The sequence below is a fragment of the Panthera tigris genome, chromosome D3 (genome assembly GCF_018350195.1).
Source record: "Panthera tigris isolate Pti1 chromosome D3, P.tigris_Pti1_mat1.1, whole genome shotgun sequence".
NCBI lineage: Eukaryota > Metazoa > Chordata > Mammalia > Carnivora > Felidae > Panthera > Panthera tigris.
The window spans coordinates 54,241,103-54,257,383 of record NC_056671.1 but is presented as its reverse complement, the minus strand read 5'-3'; the positions used below and the strand labels follow the sequence as shown (position 1 = coordinate 54,257,383).

Sequence of the window (16,281 nt, the reverse complement as noted above, 5' to 3'; positions counted from 1 at the left end):
AATGAGGTAATGTCATTGGAGATAGAGAAGATACTTGAGAGGTAATACAAGACAGCAAAGAATAACACTTTAACTGGATGTCTCACTTGATTTCTAGCATAGTTATCTTTTTACCTCTCTATGATTCTTGGTTTGGGAATTCAGCAAAATGCCATCCTCCACCTTTCCTTCTTTTCTTCTTTCTTTTTTTGTAGAACAAATATTCTTTGATATGTCTCTTTCCCTTCTGGGCATCATCTGATACTGCTTCCTGTTCCTTTGAAGTCATGTCCATCACTGCCTCCCTCTCTCTGATGCCGTCAAGTCTTATATAAAGAGTATGAACATCCTTCCTGTTTCCATAAGTTCAGAGATTGTTTTTTCATACCTCTTTCATGGCACTTGTTTTATTACAACTTAACATTCTGTAATTTCCTTCACCAGATAGATTGGGACCCTGAAAACAATGCCATATTCAGCTTTATATTCCCAGTAGTGCCAAATACAATGTAGATTCATCTTGTTTTGATATATATGTCAAATATATACATATGGCATTTATTTGATATATACTTACAACATGTATATATAATATATACCTGTCTTCTTCAAAAGTCTTTAAAATCCTTGTGGGCAGGGCTATGGTTTACTCAGCGTCATACCCTGTAGCATGTTTAAGGAGCATACATTTTAATAGATTCTGTATAAATGTTTAATGAAGAAAATGGGCAGCTTCATCAAAGGATTATTTGAGATAGTATCCAGGAAATAATCTGATACTGAATTAATTAATCAGCAAATCAGGGCAGTGTTAAGAACAACATGATACAATGTTTTCATACTTGAAGAAATCTTTTTATTTTTATTTTTTTTACAAGATATACCCTGGAGGCAGTGGATATTTTAAGGCAGGTAGAGTACAATTTATTTTTAAAATAATATTTGGAAGATCTCTTGTGTATTAATTTTCTTAGTACCAGTCTACCCTTACGACTAGAAGAAAATCAAGAAAGTGTATAAAACCAAATTGTATAGAACCAATTGTATAAAACCAAAGTGATGAGATATGTAAAAGGAAGGTTATGAATTAAGATTTCTAGAAATTTTAATGTTAAAAAACTTACTGATTTGCATTTATGAGTTCACTATTTACAAGTAAATATACCAAAAAGTTCAATCAAAATAAGGAAGTCCATTGGAAAAGGAACTTCAAGGGTGCAAAAATTAACAATGAAAAATTATGTTACTAGATTATTTTACAAGAAAGGAGAAGGAAAAATATCTAGGTATGTATGAGCTATGAAGAACTCCTTAATTCTTTTTTTATTAAATGTACCATTTCTAAAAGGGCATTCGGGTCATGATTTTTAAGTTGGACGAGGTGAGCAATTATTGTTTTGAGTAACAAAGATAAGTTCAGTAATGTGATAAACCTCTATCCTATATTATTATTAAATAAGATAGGTTACAGTTTGCCAGTGACAAGGCACACATCGACTGTATTTGTAAGACAAATGGCCCAAGATATTGATAAAATCTGTAGACATGAGATATTTTTTCTTTCTATAAGAAATATGATTTACTGCCTAAAGATATCAAGCCTGTAGTTTTGAGCTAAAGCCCATTACCACTGTGGCTTTACCAGCTAAGCCAATTGATAGGTACAGAAAATATTGAATGTGATTAGTTAAACTGTTAGGATATGGTCCCATGATTCCTGCAGATTATCCCACAAGGCAGAATAATTTCAGTAAGATTATATACCAACAAATTGCCTTCAGACATAGGTTTACATAAGTGTTAACGAAATAAAAAAGAATGAATCTATGACTAGATTGTAGAACAATTGCTATTGGCCATATTAATAAATCTAGTTTCACAGACTATTTTTTTCTTCTGATAAAACAAATAAAGCTGTAGTTCTTAGAAGCATAACTGTCCCACAATAGAACCAACAAAAATCTATAAAAGAAAAAGAATGTGCTTGTTTTACAAAGGTGCTACAGCAAAAATAAGCATTAAAAACAACAAAGTACAGTAAATCATTTTATCAAGGGCTGCTTTTAGGTACATTAGTTGTATATCTTTCAAAACTGAGAAACCATTATATTCTGGCAACAATTCAGAAAATGATACTTTCAGATGCTTGCCATAGAGCAAAGCATTTTTATTCCCATAATAGATAATTCTAATATATTTAATAAGTCTTGTTTGTCTCAAATGACACTGTGCCAGCTAACTTTAAAACTTAAATTATTTTAAATAATATTTCAAAAGTGAGTTTTATTATATTTATAAATAATCTCTGAAGAAATTGAGTTGAAACCAATAAATGTATTTATTAATAGTTGCTAATACATATAAAATCCAGTTAATTTTAAGAACTCCAAACATGGAACCTCCTCAAGTCTATTTTCAATTTACAAGATACTCTTCATGCAACTTTGAAGTTTTATTTAAATATTTGATAGTACTGAGTGCATTTTCTAGTTCTTTTACTTGTACAAAAACTTAAATGTCACCAAATTCACAAATTATGCAGACAGTATGTACCTAAAATCTTTAACTATTTTCCTATATGTTTTGCAGCAAATTTTAAATTTCTGCTTAGTTAATTAAATATGTTACATACTTATTTTATTAAAATCAACTCAATTTTGTGCAAAATGGCACCAGTTATCTTTCTTAGTGCGTATTAAACCTATGAAATATTCCTTAATTAGGAAGACTTTCATATTTTCTTCAAATATCTTACACCATATAACAATTGTTTTTCAATTTCATTGCAATGGTTCCACCATATATTTTTAATAAACTAATGAATACTGACTGGTCTTATTCATCATATTCTAGCTACATTTTAGTTATCTTCTCATTTTGATTTTTATTTACCAAGGAATCAAGTCACAAAATCATTAAGCTGAATTATATTTTCATGTTTATCAATGATTATCTGATATTTCATCAACTCTGATGTTTTCTTTACTTCATAGATAAAAATAGACTTATCTTGCCCTTCCCAAGAAAACAGTTTTCTAAGACAAAAGTTTTAAATAAGTTAAATAAATTATTTTCAGCTGTGAGTTTCAGGTAAATTCAAGTACTTTTCATTTTCCTCAACCTCTGTTGATAACAAATAATGTCTCTCATATATTTTCATCATAATATCAACAATAACTTAGAAATTCACAATGATTTTAAACACATATTTCTCCTTTCCAGTTTTCTGAACACACATTTCTCCTTTCCAGTTTTCTGAACTTAAAAAGAGGAAAAATTAGCCTAAGAGATAGTACCAAATTTCTCTGAGCAGAGACCATATTTTATTAGAAAAACATCTTCATAAAGAGCCTGAATGTCCATCAACTGATGAATGGATAAAGAAATTGTGGTTATATACACAATGGAATACTATGTGGCAATGAGAAAGAATGAAATATGGCCTTTTGTAGCAACATGGATGGAATGGGAGAGTGTTATGCTAAGTGAAATAAGTCATACAGAGAAAGACAGATACCATATGTTTTCACTCCTAAGTGGATCCTGAGAAACTTAACAGAAGAACATGGGGGAGGGAAAGGGAGGGAAAAAAAAAAAAAGGTTAGAGAGGGAGGGAGCCAAAACGTAAGAGACTCTTAAAAACTGAGAACAAACTGAGGGTTGATGGGGGGTGGGAGGGAAGAGAGGGTGGGTGAGGGGTATTGAGGAGGGCACCTGTTGGGATGAGCACTGGGTGTTGTATGGAAACCAATTTGACAATAAATTTCATATTTAAAAAAAAACCTTCATAGACAACTTGAGGTAGAATGTGCAAGAAGGGAAAGCAATAAGCAAACTCTCATAATTTCTCACTTGCAGGGAATAGTAGAGAATTCCTCAAGGGCAGGGTGAGAGCAATATGATGGAAGGCCAGAGTTCAGGTTGGCAGAAATAATTAAGGTATACTTTGGGAACAGAGATGTTTAGTGAGTATTGTGTATTGTAATGATGTGATCCACCACCACTCATCTTCTCTAAACCCCAGGTAATTTCTGCTACCATGCATAAAAACTTCAGTTTGGTTTTTATTGTGGAAATTAAGGAAATGAGTACGGTGAAATGACCCCCAAATAGAATCAATTCAGTACATTATAGCTAGAGGAGGTAATGGGGACATAAGCACACCAGGAATTCATAGTTTTAAGAAAGGCATAGGACTTTTCACAAATTAATTAAACCAATGTATGTGCCAAAATTTCTATGAACTCCTGGGGACAAGGAAGCATTTTGTGGGGGGCTGAGAATAAGAAAATTATCTTAATTGAATGTAAAATCATGTATAAATCCACAAAGGCACAAGAACATCATGATAAGTAATTCAGAAAGAAAGGAAGGATGTTAGATGAGATTGAGTTCATGTTTGAAATTAAAGAGAATTGAGGATCATTTAGATAATGGAGAGTCTAGAGTCTAGTAAGGTGATGAGACTTGAGCTCAGGAAGACCCCTGGGCTAACAAGAATATTTTAGAACTCATAAGGATATTGCTGGTAACTGAAATTATGGGGAAAGTATTCAACTATAGCAAAGGAACAGGTATCAACTATACAAGTCTAAAACTCTGTGTTGACCATAAATATGCCTAAGTATTATAGATTAATTTTTCTTCTTAATGTTCCTCCATTGAAGTAGCATATCTTCAGAATTTTCCTGGAATTACTAATAGCAAATTTTTCTAAGATTTAACCTTATCTATTAAATTGGTCACATTTCTAAACTCTACTAGCCAAGATTGTAAGGGGGTACCACAATGGAGTCACATGCATTCACATCACCCAGTTTCTTGGTAACAGTTTCAATTATAACTGTTGGAAACCAGAAGAAATTATCAGAAGTACATGAAATCAAAAGATACTTCTACTTACAGGCAGAATTAACTTACAGGAGTCATATTTACCCTTTTGCCTAAAACAGCCAAATACCAAACAAAAAATATATGGAACAACAGTTTTCAAGGTATTTGACAAATCAAGCAATGAAAAGGATAGGGATCCAGAAAGACATGAACCACAAAAGGCAAAGCCTACAATTGTCTCAGCCTATTACCTTGAGAGAGTTTGTATTTCATAGTACAAGCTGGGGGTGGGAGGAAGTAAATAGAGGCAGACTTCTGTAGACTCCAACAGTTGAGTGGATGGAGCTCAGAGTTCAAGGAGATAAAAGAAGCTGTAGTATACAGGACAGAGTATCCTGCAGAGAACTCTGGAAATTTGCAGAAGACTCCCTTTTGAATAACTAGCTGAGCAATATATGCTTATAAGAAAACTACCTTAGGCCAAGAAAAATTACTCCAAATATTAGTGGCAATAGTATCTAGTTCTCACACAAGACATGTTCCTACAAGACAGAATGAAAAACTTTATAACTTATGGAGAGCTGGATAGAGTACTCAGAAAAGTCTTATCTCAATAGGGAATTAATTAGCTCTAGATCAACACAGACCTGGCTCTACCTAACATATCTTGAAAATGAGACTCAAAAGGATCAGATTGGTTTCCAAGTAATTTAACTGTAACTAGAACAAATCTCAAGACTATTTATAGGAATACAAAAATATCGATCACCAAAGAAGGTAAAATTCACAATGTAGGACATCCAATAAAATATCACAAGTCATGCAAAACAGAAAAATACAATGAGATAAGTAATCAATTGAAATTGACATGGAACTGCCACAGAGGTTAGAATTAGCAGATAAGTACATTAAGCAATTATTATAACTATGTTCCATATGTTAATAAATTATGTAGCGGCATCAAAGGACACAAATCAGACATCTAAAGACAAAAACTACAATGCCTGAGATGAAATATGCGTAGGATAAGATTCATGGCAGATGTGAAACTGCATTAAGAAAAGTGAATGAGGGGCGCCTGGATGGCTCAGTCGATTAAGCGGCCGACTTCGGCTCAGGTCATGATCTTGCGGTTGTGAATTCGAGCCCCGCATCGGACTCTGTGCTGACAGCTCAGAGCCTGGAGCCTGTTTCAGATTCTGTGTCTCCCTCTCTCTGACCTTCCCCCCGTTCATGCTCTGTCTCTCTCTGTCTCAAAAATAAATAAACGTTAAAAAAAAATTAAAAAAAAGAAAAGTGAATGAGAATTCATAGGAATAGAAACCATCCAAAATGAGAGACAGAGAAAAAGAATTTTTGGGGGCGCCTGGGTGGCTCAGTCGGTTGAGCGTCCGACTTCAGCTCGGGTCATGATCTCACAGTCTGTGAGTTCGAGACCCGCGTCGGGCTCTGTGCTGACAGCTCAGAGCCTGGGGCCTGTTTCAGATTCTGTGTCTCCCTCTCTCTCTGACTCTCCCCCATTCATGCTCTGTCTCTGTCTCAAAAATAAATAAACATTAAAAAAATTTAAAAAAAAAAAGAAAAAGAATTTTTTTAAATGAAGAGTTTCAGTAAGCTATGAGATGTCTTCAAGCAGCCTCATATACGTCACATGTGAGTCCCTGAAGAAGAGAAGAAAGAGAACAGAAAAAATATTCAAAGAAATGATGGCCGTTTTTTCCCAAATATAATGCAAACTGCAAACAAAAAAGTAAAAGACCACAACTTCAGAAAACAGGAACCTACATCAACACATATCAAAATCAAATTGCACAAAACCAGTGATAAAGAGAAAATCTTAAAATCCACCAGACATTGATAAAACGTGTTACATACAAAGGAACAAAACTAAGGTTGACAGCAGATTCAAATCAAAAGACAGTGGAGTAAATATTTAAAGCAATGTGGCCGGGGGGGAGCCAATCTAGAATCTTATACACAGTTATGTCTTTCAAAAGAGTCCAAAGTGAAGACTTTTTCCGACATACAGAAGTTGACTTACACTATAAGAGATGTTAAAGGAAGTTTGTTAGGCAGAGGAAAAGTGATAGCAGTTGGAAATAGGGAGCTACTCAAAGGGACACTTACAGAAATGGTAACTACCTGAGAAAATATGAGATTTTTTTTCTTATTTTTAAAACATTTGTAAATGACAAGTGACTCTTTAAGCAAACAATGTATAGCAATACAATGCATAGTTTATAAATATCTATCAGTAGAATGTATGACCATATTATCGTGAAAACCAAAAAAGAAGAAATATATTATTATATGACTTTATACTATATATGAAGTAACATCGCTTGAAGACATTTTCAACATTGTCTTAGAAGTTCCAACCAATGTAATAATGCAACAAAAAGAAAAAAAAATGATACAGATTAGAAAAGAAGTAAAATGGTCTTCATTGGCAGACATTATCAACTGTATAGAAAATTCCAATGAAATCAACAAAAAAGCTAATAAGTAAACTTAGTAAGTTTGCATAATACAACACTAGTATACAACTATTTCTATATACTAGCTATTATTGGATATCAAAGTTAAGAAAACATTGCCTGTACAATATCATAAAATTATTAAATAACTTCAGTGCAAGACCTATATACTGAAAACTACCAAACATTGCTTAGAGAAATTAAGGAAGTCCTGAATAAGGAAAGGGATGTACCTTATTTTGGGATCAGAAGTCTCAACATTGTTAAGATGTCATTTTTGACAAGTGTCAGTTTTGACAAATTGATCGAAAGATTCAACACAATACAAATCATTTTAAAACAATTAGCAAAAATATTTTAAAATCCACAAGAAAATGCAAAGGACATAGAATAGCTAAAGCAACTTTGTAAAGAAAGACTACAGTTGAAGGATTTATAATACCTGAGTAATCAAAGTAGTACGGCATTGGATCAAGATATACCAATAAATCAATGGAACTGAACAAGGACTATAGAAATAGACCCACATTTATTGACAACTGTTTTTGTTTGTTTAAAGTTTATTTATTTATAATTTGAGGAGAGAGCACATGAGCAAAGGAGGGGCAGAGAGAGAGAGAGAGAGAGAGAGAGAGGGAGAATCCCAAGCAGGCTCTGTGCTGTTAGCGCAGAGCCCAAATGCAAAACTGGATCTCATGAACCCTGAGATCATGACCTGAGCTGAAACCAAGAGTTGGATGCTTAACCGATTGAGCCACCCAGGCACCCCAACTAACAGTCATGAGATCACACAGTCATGAGATCAAGCCCTGTGTCAGGCTCCATGCCCAGTGCAGAGTCTGCTTAAGATTCTCTCTCCCTCTCCCTTTGCCCCTCCCCTGCTCATGGGAAATGGGAGAGGTTGGTAAAAGGGCACAAATTTTCAGGTATAAGATGAATAATAAGGTCTGGGGACTTAGAGTAAAACAGTGACTATATTTGATAATATTGTACTTGCATACAATTTGCATCTGTATTCAAATATATACCCCAGGGGCGCCTGGGTGGCGCAGTCGGTTAAGCGTCCGACTTCAGCCAGGTCACGATCTCGCGGTCTGTGAGTTCGAGCCCCGCGTCAGGCTCTGGGCTGATGGCTCGGAGCCTGGAGCCTGTTTCCGATTCTGTGTCTCCCTCTCTCTCTGCCCCTCCCCCGTTCATGCTCTGTCTCTCTCTGTCCCAAAAATAAATAAAAAACGTTGAAAAAAAAATTAAAAAAAAACAACAACAAATATATACCCCAAACAGAGTAAATTTGTGAGATAATGGATGTGCTAATTAACTCCATTGTGGGAATCCTTTCACTATATATCTATATATATGTATAGATATATAGATATATGTAAAGTCATTACATTGTACACTTTAAATATACATCTTACAGTGCTGTCAATTAAACCTCAATAAACCTGAAAAAAATGTGAATTGGGCATCTATTGTATTTTCTATATAAATGCATTCTCCATTCACAGTCTTGATATTTTAGTCCTAATATTTTGAATTAATATTTTTCAAATATATTTTCCTTCTGAGTATTCATTGGAAAGCAGTCAGGGTGAAGAGAACGGTGTACATAAAAAGATTTTTATTTTAGGCTTGCTAAAATAATAGGGAATTCCAAATTCACAAGAAGAATGGTTTTGTTTCATTTTTAGGGCTAATTCTAGAGATTATAACTAATTTAGAGTCAAACCTAACCACCTGCAAGGTTAGCACATCATCGGTGTCATGTTAACTCTCCTCAAAAGGATTATTTGAGAGACTCAAGGAGTAAGTCGCTCAGAGCGCAGGAGGATCACTGGATAGGTTATCTGAGATTTCTAACAGTGTAAACAAGGTGGTACACAATATTCTAAGATCTTTGTTGATACTTATTCTAATCACCAAGTCTAACACAAAGAAAGGTAGTTCATAATGACACAGAATGAAGCTACTTTTATGTGCAAGAGATGGTTTTCCTAAAGCTTTTTAAATAAAACAAGAGAAAGATAATTTAATCTTGGTCTGTGTAAAATAGTCAAGAACTAAGAGAATACTTAAAGCCCATTTAAAATTGAACCCAAGTAAATTAATATCTAGGAAAACTAAGCTTTTTTTGCTCTTGACATCCCAAATTGCATAATGTCAAGTCAAAAAATGTAGAGTATACACACACACACACACACACACACACACACACACACATCAAAGCTACAGGTCCTGCTACACAGAAATCCAAGTTTGTAAGAATTCTAGAATGCATGGTCCTTCATAATTAGGGCATTTTCTAGCAAATATTCTATTGATTAAGCCTGTGGAATCTTATGCCGCATGGTCTCCAAATCATGTTTTTACTAAAGCAGAAGTTCATACTGAGCTGAAATACATTGGTTTAAAAATTATTGAAATTCAGGGCACCTGGGGGCTCAGTCGGTTAAGCGTCCAACTCTTGATTTAGGCTCAGGTTATGATCGCACTGTTCTTGAGTTCAAGTCCTGCATCCACATCAAGCTCTGTGCTGACAGTGGGGGGCCTGCTTGGATTCTCTGTCCCCCTCTCTCTCTGCCCTTCCCTGCTCACTCTCTCTGTCTCTCTCAAAAATAAGTAAACATTTAAAAAACAATGAAAAAAATTGTTGAAATTCAAATACAATATGTAAGAAAATATAAATATTCTTGTGAAGCAAAATTAAAATGCAGTGCTAAATTGGTTCATATAAGTCTGTTTTCCAAGTCAAATTTTATCTAGTCAGCAACCTAAAATTAATTAGAATAATTGACAAAGTTTCAAACTTTGGGACTATGTTCATATTCACAAATTGTATACATCAGAAAACTCATGAGATTTTTAAGTAACATGACTGTTACCACTTTATATATTATGAGCAAACCATTTACCAATCACTGTGAGGTCTAAGTATATAAAACACTGCTAACAGCATTGGAATCATCTTTAGAGCCCTCAGCATACACTTGGAAGCACATATGGCAATGTCAAGTCTCTTTCATTTGTGTAGATTAGATTTTAGAACAATCAAAACAAATTCAGAGTCAAGAATGATGAGTGAAATGATCAATTGTACTGCTCAAGACCACAGTAATATGGATCCAATTTACCCTTTAGTTTTATCATCCAGTACCCCCAGGAACACTTGTTTATTTGATGGTCCCTAAGAAGATCCCATGTTTTTCTCCTGGCTCATCTTTGAAAGTAGAGTTAGCAAGACATCTCCTTCATGAGAATTCACTGAATTCACAACCGGAAGTGGCATTTCCCTCCTTTTGAAAACCACAGCTTATCTGTGACCATATCACATTCTGTGTTGTGATAAACTGTTATTCCCACAGTCCTTGAGGCCACACTGTATTTTGCACTCCAATTTAAGGGGTGGGGGGGACATGGGGGTGAAGGGGGTGCTAATGTGCTACTTTTCCAGTTCTGACCACAATATCTGCCATTGTACCAAAGGGGGGAGCTTAAACATAACAAATGAAAATAAGTGTTTGTCAAGTGAATAAATGAAAGAGAAAGGTAATTTATACTGTCCATGCAAGGATTGAAATCTAAGCACCAGGTCTCATTTTAACTTATTTATTTTCTTCACACCAATACAATTTTTCTGCAACACATCCTTTGGGATCTTAATAGGCTACTACCAGGTAAAAGATCAAGTGGACGATGAATTTTTGAAATACTGGATATTAAAACACTGAGTCAGTTTTCTTTTTTTTTTTTTAATTTCAGAATATCTGAGACTAATATGCTACTGTGCTTTATAACTCTTGAAAGAGTGGGGTTGAATATTCAGTAGTTACCAAATTTTTTTAAGTTTCCTTATTTATTTTGAGAGAGGGAAAGACTGACAGAGACAGAGAGCACATGGGGGAGGGGCAGAGAGAGAGGAAGAGAGAGAGAATACCAAGCAGGGTCTGCACTGTCAGCACAGAACCCAATGCAGGGCTCAAACTCACCAACCATGAAATCATGACTTGAACGGAAGTCAGAAGCTTAACCAACTGAGCCACCTAGGTGCCCCAGTGGTTACCAAATTTTGACCATAGAACATTTTGTTCTTCTGCAGAAGAAACACTGTCCTCTGAGAAGGAAAGCAAATGTAGGATTAAATGCTAATTAAATTAGCAATAAATATGGAACAGAAAAAAAAAATGAAGTAGAATTCAATTTTATTTACAGGAATAAACTGAGAAGAGGCTACTTCTCATGTTGAATTCTAGGTAGAAAAACTTTTGTTTCCTTAAATGAAAAGCAGAGCCATTATTAGCCAGATTTTTTTCCCCAAGAATCTAGCAAGATCACAGAGCTTGATCATTCTTTCAGTGGGGGATTCACATGGAATTTTTTTTTTTTTACTAATGACTAGAATAGGACTCTTAAAATATTTTTCTCCCTTAGAATATGTTGGTTTAGAATTAGTCATCCTCTTTTTAAACTATTACAACATTAAATGCAAAATTAAAGCATCGCTTTCTCTTTATCATTTGCCACGTTACCAAAGATGTGACTATTCTCCTGTTTAATATGAATCACATTACCCCACATTTTCTGAAAGGCAGCCTGGTTATCCACCTAAACCTTCACGGTAACTTTTCCTGGTCTCCTCTATCCCAGCCTGAAGGCCTGTACCTGCTTTTAGTCTCTCTGAATTTCTAACTTACTTTTTTGGAAATCTGATAATATTTGAAATACCAGTTAAAATCTAGCAATATAATGTTTCTTATGAATGCTCCCCCGCCAAAAATCTAATAACATTGCATAAAAAAAAGACAAAGTAACAATTTTCTTTCTTCAAAACCACTCAGCTGTGCAATCTTTAGTTCTTTTAGACCTTCAGAAGGTATGATCAGTATGCATAGGGAAAGTCATGTCTCTTACTTAACTTTGCAAGAGTGCACTACAGAGCACTAATAGCTGCATTGCCTTGTTAATAAACTTCAGTCAAAATGCTTTGGGAGATAATTTGATTAAAAAAAAGAATAAAAAACACCGAAGCCGAAATATTGCTTTTATAAGCTGCAGGATCAATTCACCATGTGCTTTTTTAATCAACTGAAATATATACATTTAAACAGAAAACACAGATGACTTAGCATTCTCCCATATCATGCCAGTGAGCGTGACTAGTTCCTTGTAATTTTTTTTTCTAATACTCTCTTGTGCTCTGACTTACGGGGGGAAAAAACTTCCCATGAAAAATGTGTGCTACTTTTCCACTTTTGGCCTTGCATGTGCTTCCTCTCTGCCTTAATTACAATATAAATCAACTGCAAAAAAAGATTTACAGTGATTACACCTCACTTAGAGAGCTGTGAAGATTGATCTGGATGTGGTATGTTTGTCAACCTCTGTGCCTAGTTCTCATCTTAGTGAGTTCCAGAGTGAATCCCAGGACAACATAATATTCAAAAAGAAGTAAAGGTGGGAGGGGAAAGTTCTGGTATGTCACTCTGGTCTTTGTGTTCTCACCGAATATGCCAACGACTTACTCTCAGAAAACTCCAGGGCAAAAGACTTCAAACAATTGTGAACTTTAAACCCATTTACTACCTTAGCAGAAAATATCACCATAGCTACCGAACTGATCCCTGAATATCCCCCCATTTTCTGTCTGTGCACCCAACTGGGTGAAACCAAAATTGTGACAGAAATCTTCCTGTTTTGAATGGATTAATGCTTATCACCACCAATGAGGACCTATATTCAGGTCACTAGTTTCTTGGAGCGAAATTAATCAGCCCTTGCCTTTAGGAAGGGTGTCTTTTTTCCAAGGTAAATTCATTCATTAATGTGATCACACCAAGCAAAACAAAAACATACAATTAGGAAACAAAGCTGACACAATATAATGTGTCCTTTAAATCTTCCTAATTGCTCACAAGTTTTGGAATATGATGAATTTTGGTTAAGTCCTGTAACTTGGCCTAACTTTCTCTACCTCTACGACATGCGTCCTGCCCACCTCATTGCTGTTCAGGCTCTGGTCTAAAGGATCAAACAGATGAGATACCTTGCCTTTTAGATTTATTCGTGTTGAATTTCTTTGAAAGCCAACTTGACTGCTTCATTTAAAAAGTGACCTCAGTGATTCCTTTTTGATGAAATGCAATAAAGCCTCTAATAAATTATTAGGACAGCTATTTGCTAATTTGCCAGTATATCCCTTTTAAAAATGGTCTTATCCTTCCAAACAACACTCCTGAAAAATCATGTTTTCCTGTCCAGTTGTTCCCTATTTTTACTGTTTTCCTACAGTGACAGTGCTCCTACTGAATAACCAAGTGTCAAAGATTTTCACGCTCAGCTCAGAAAGGAATGTAATCATACTTTAAAAATAAAGTATATTCTCAAATCTAGAAATTAGCTAGTAATTGAAATTATCATCACAGTATTTTAACTGATGACCATTGAACTCTTTTCTGGCAAACGGCTCATAGAGCATTAATTGCATGTCACATTACAGATCTGCAGAGTTAAGTTCTGTCTTGTCCTTGGGACTGTGAGTTCTTAAAAGCAACTTTAGAAGTGTCTTTAGGGTACAAAAGAAATCATTAAACTGCAAAAGTTCTGTTTGGTCTGAGAGGTATGCACCTCATTTTCCTTTCTTTATCATTCACTGTTACCATCTACCACTTTTGATGCTGCTAAGAAGGTCCACCACTTTCTATTTCTACCCACAGCACCCAAGTATCTGTCTAAGAACACTTCAGAAAACCATTGTCTGCATGAAGCAGATTCAAAAGGTTTTAGAAAGGAAAGTTTATTCTGATTTCTTTCTGATCAAGGTTTGAATGGGGATAATCCGAATTTCTTTATAATCCTATATACATTTTAATGGATTGTTAAAAATAGTTCATAGGAACTATTACTAATGTACAAATAGGATCCTATTTTTCAGGATCTTTGTCTCTGGTATCTATCAGCAAATAATATTACTAGATACAATATCTGCATTATGAAGTTTGCAAGACACAAAAGAAAAAAAGTTGATAAAAATTAATGAAAGGTAACTTTGAAAATACGACCAAATGCAAAATTTTATACAAACACTCACACAATATAAATCTTATTCTTTCAAAATTTATTAGCTCAAAATTGGCCCTATTCTTAATAGTTCATACAGGGGTTGGTTTGACATTGGTTTTGATCTTCATCATGGAAAATTTTTTACTTGTCTAACCAATACTGAAATCAGAATATGAAAAAAAAAAAAAACCTTTATCATCTTAAGCAAATAGGCTCTTTGAGCACCTTAGAAACATTCCTACCTATCAAAAATGTAATTATATGCTAATTTAAGATTAACAGAATACAAACTGGCGTTTTATTATGCAAATCATGTATCAATTGTAATTAGCTATTTACTAAAGCAAGATTTAGCTTAGTTAGATTTATCATGCAAAATTAAGATTCAGGGTCACCTGGGTGGCTCAGTCAGTTAAGTGTCCTATTCTTGATTTTGGCTCATGGTTTGTGGGATCAAGCCCCCAGTCGGTCTCCGTGCTGACAGCATGAATTCTGCTTGGGATTTTCTCTCTCTCTCTCTCTCTCTCTCTCTCTCTCTCTCTGTCTTTCTGCCCCTTCCCTGCACATGCGCTCACTCTCTCTCCCTCCCTCTCTCTCTCTCAAAATAAATAAATAAAATTTTAAAAAAATAAGATGTAGATTCATTATTTCTCCATTATTTGGCCATCTACTGAATTTTAATACAATATCTCTTTCTGTACACAGACCCACACATCTCAGGTGTACAAGATCTAAAGTTTGATTACTGGCAAATGTCTGAAGTAGGAAGCATGCATAGCAAATACAACCACCATGATCTTATTTGCATCTCAATTCATGCAAGTTATCGGTGCTGGTTACAAAAGGAAATCATGTATGAATTTTTCCTGTGTGCTGTCTTTCACTTCAAAGATCAAGGTTCAGTCACCATCATCACTGCCATATGCAATCTCCATAATCAAGACAAAGTGTTTACAAACTCTAAAACAGGACCATGTTTCACAATAAAAAAGACATATATTTTTAACCCATTGATTGGTTCAGTATTCTGTATATCCATGATATTCTCATTTCTGACAAGTGTTTCTATCACCTTTGACTTTGACTATTCTCATGGGGCATTTTTATCATACAACTTGGCTGAATCCAGCCATGAGATCCTTTAAGAGTAGAATGATATTTTTTAGGCTTTATTCAAATGGATTTTCAATGTTTCATTCTTATCTCTTACTTAAAATCTCCATTCTTTTTTCAGTTAGGTTCCTCTTGCTTGAGGAAAATGTTTTGTAAGCATGTCTTTTTTTTTTGTAAATAAGTATATAAGTATTATCGCCGAGAAATAAATATCAAGATATATCTAAGATAGAATTATCAGTTCAAATTCGTTTAGTTTCCATAAGAATGTTTTATACCTGCTTAAGTATAACCTTTGTGTCTCTATTTAGAAAATGTGTTCATGATGGCATTGAGACATCCAGAGCCAGACCTTTTAAGGGATTATTTCACTTCTTGGGTAATTAAAGCAATTTAGCCTTTGGTGTAGAAGCTATGAATAGCACTTGAGGGATGAGGCATGTAATAATTACCCAGAAAACTACTAATATGTATTATGGCTCAGTTATAACATGCATTTAGAATGGCAGCAGACCAAATCAATATTGAGGACCAGAGCACACATTCATAGTAAACATTTCTAATATCTAAAAACAAAAATGAAGACTCCTTTTACATAAAAGAATATTTTGAGAAAAATCTCTTGTGATAAATAAACCTTCTGGCCAAGCTTATCAAAATTAACCTAGTTCATGTTACTGATTTTGCTCTTGTTTGTGTTTAGAAGAAACACACGTATAGAAGAAAATGGTTGGGATTTCTAGGTTGCTGCGGCATGTAGTTATAAATATATATTGTATTTTACACATACAGTTTGCTAATTATGTGTGTACTTTTGTATATA

At 34.5% G+C, this 16,281-nt stretch overlaps 1 protein-coding gene across 3 annotated transcripts in view; it reads left to right on the top strand.

Moving 5' to 3' along the window:
• Positions 1–16,281, top strand: part of CCDC178 (coiled-coil domain containing 178) — a 463,104-nt gene that overhangs the window by 410,949 nt on the left and 35,874 nt on the right. The window contains exon 21 of one of the 3 annotated variants that reach the window (XM_042962675.1): positions 15,051–15,310. The exons of the other annotated variants lie outside the window; for them this stretch is intronic. Coding sequence (XP_042818609.1) covers positions 15,051–15,080 — 30 coding nt within the window. The 3' untranslated portion in view covers positions 15,081–15,310. Of the gene's footprint in view, positions 1–15,050; positions 15,311–16,281 lie in introns of those variants that run through there. 3 annotated transcript variants of the gene reach the window in all.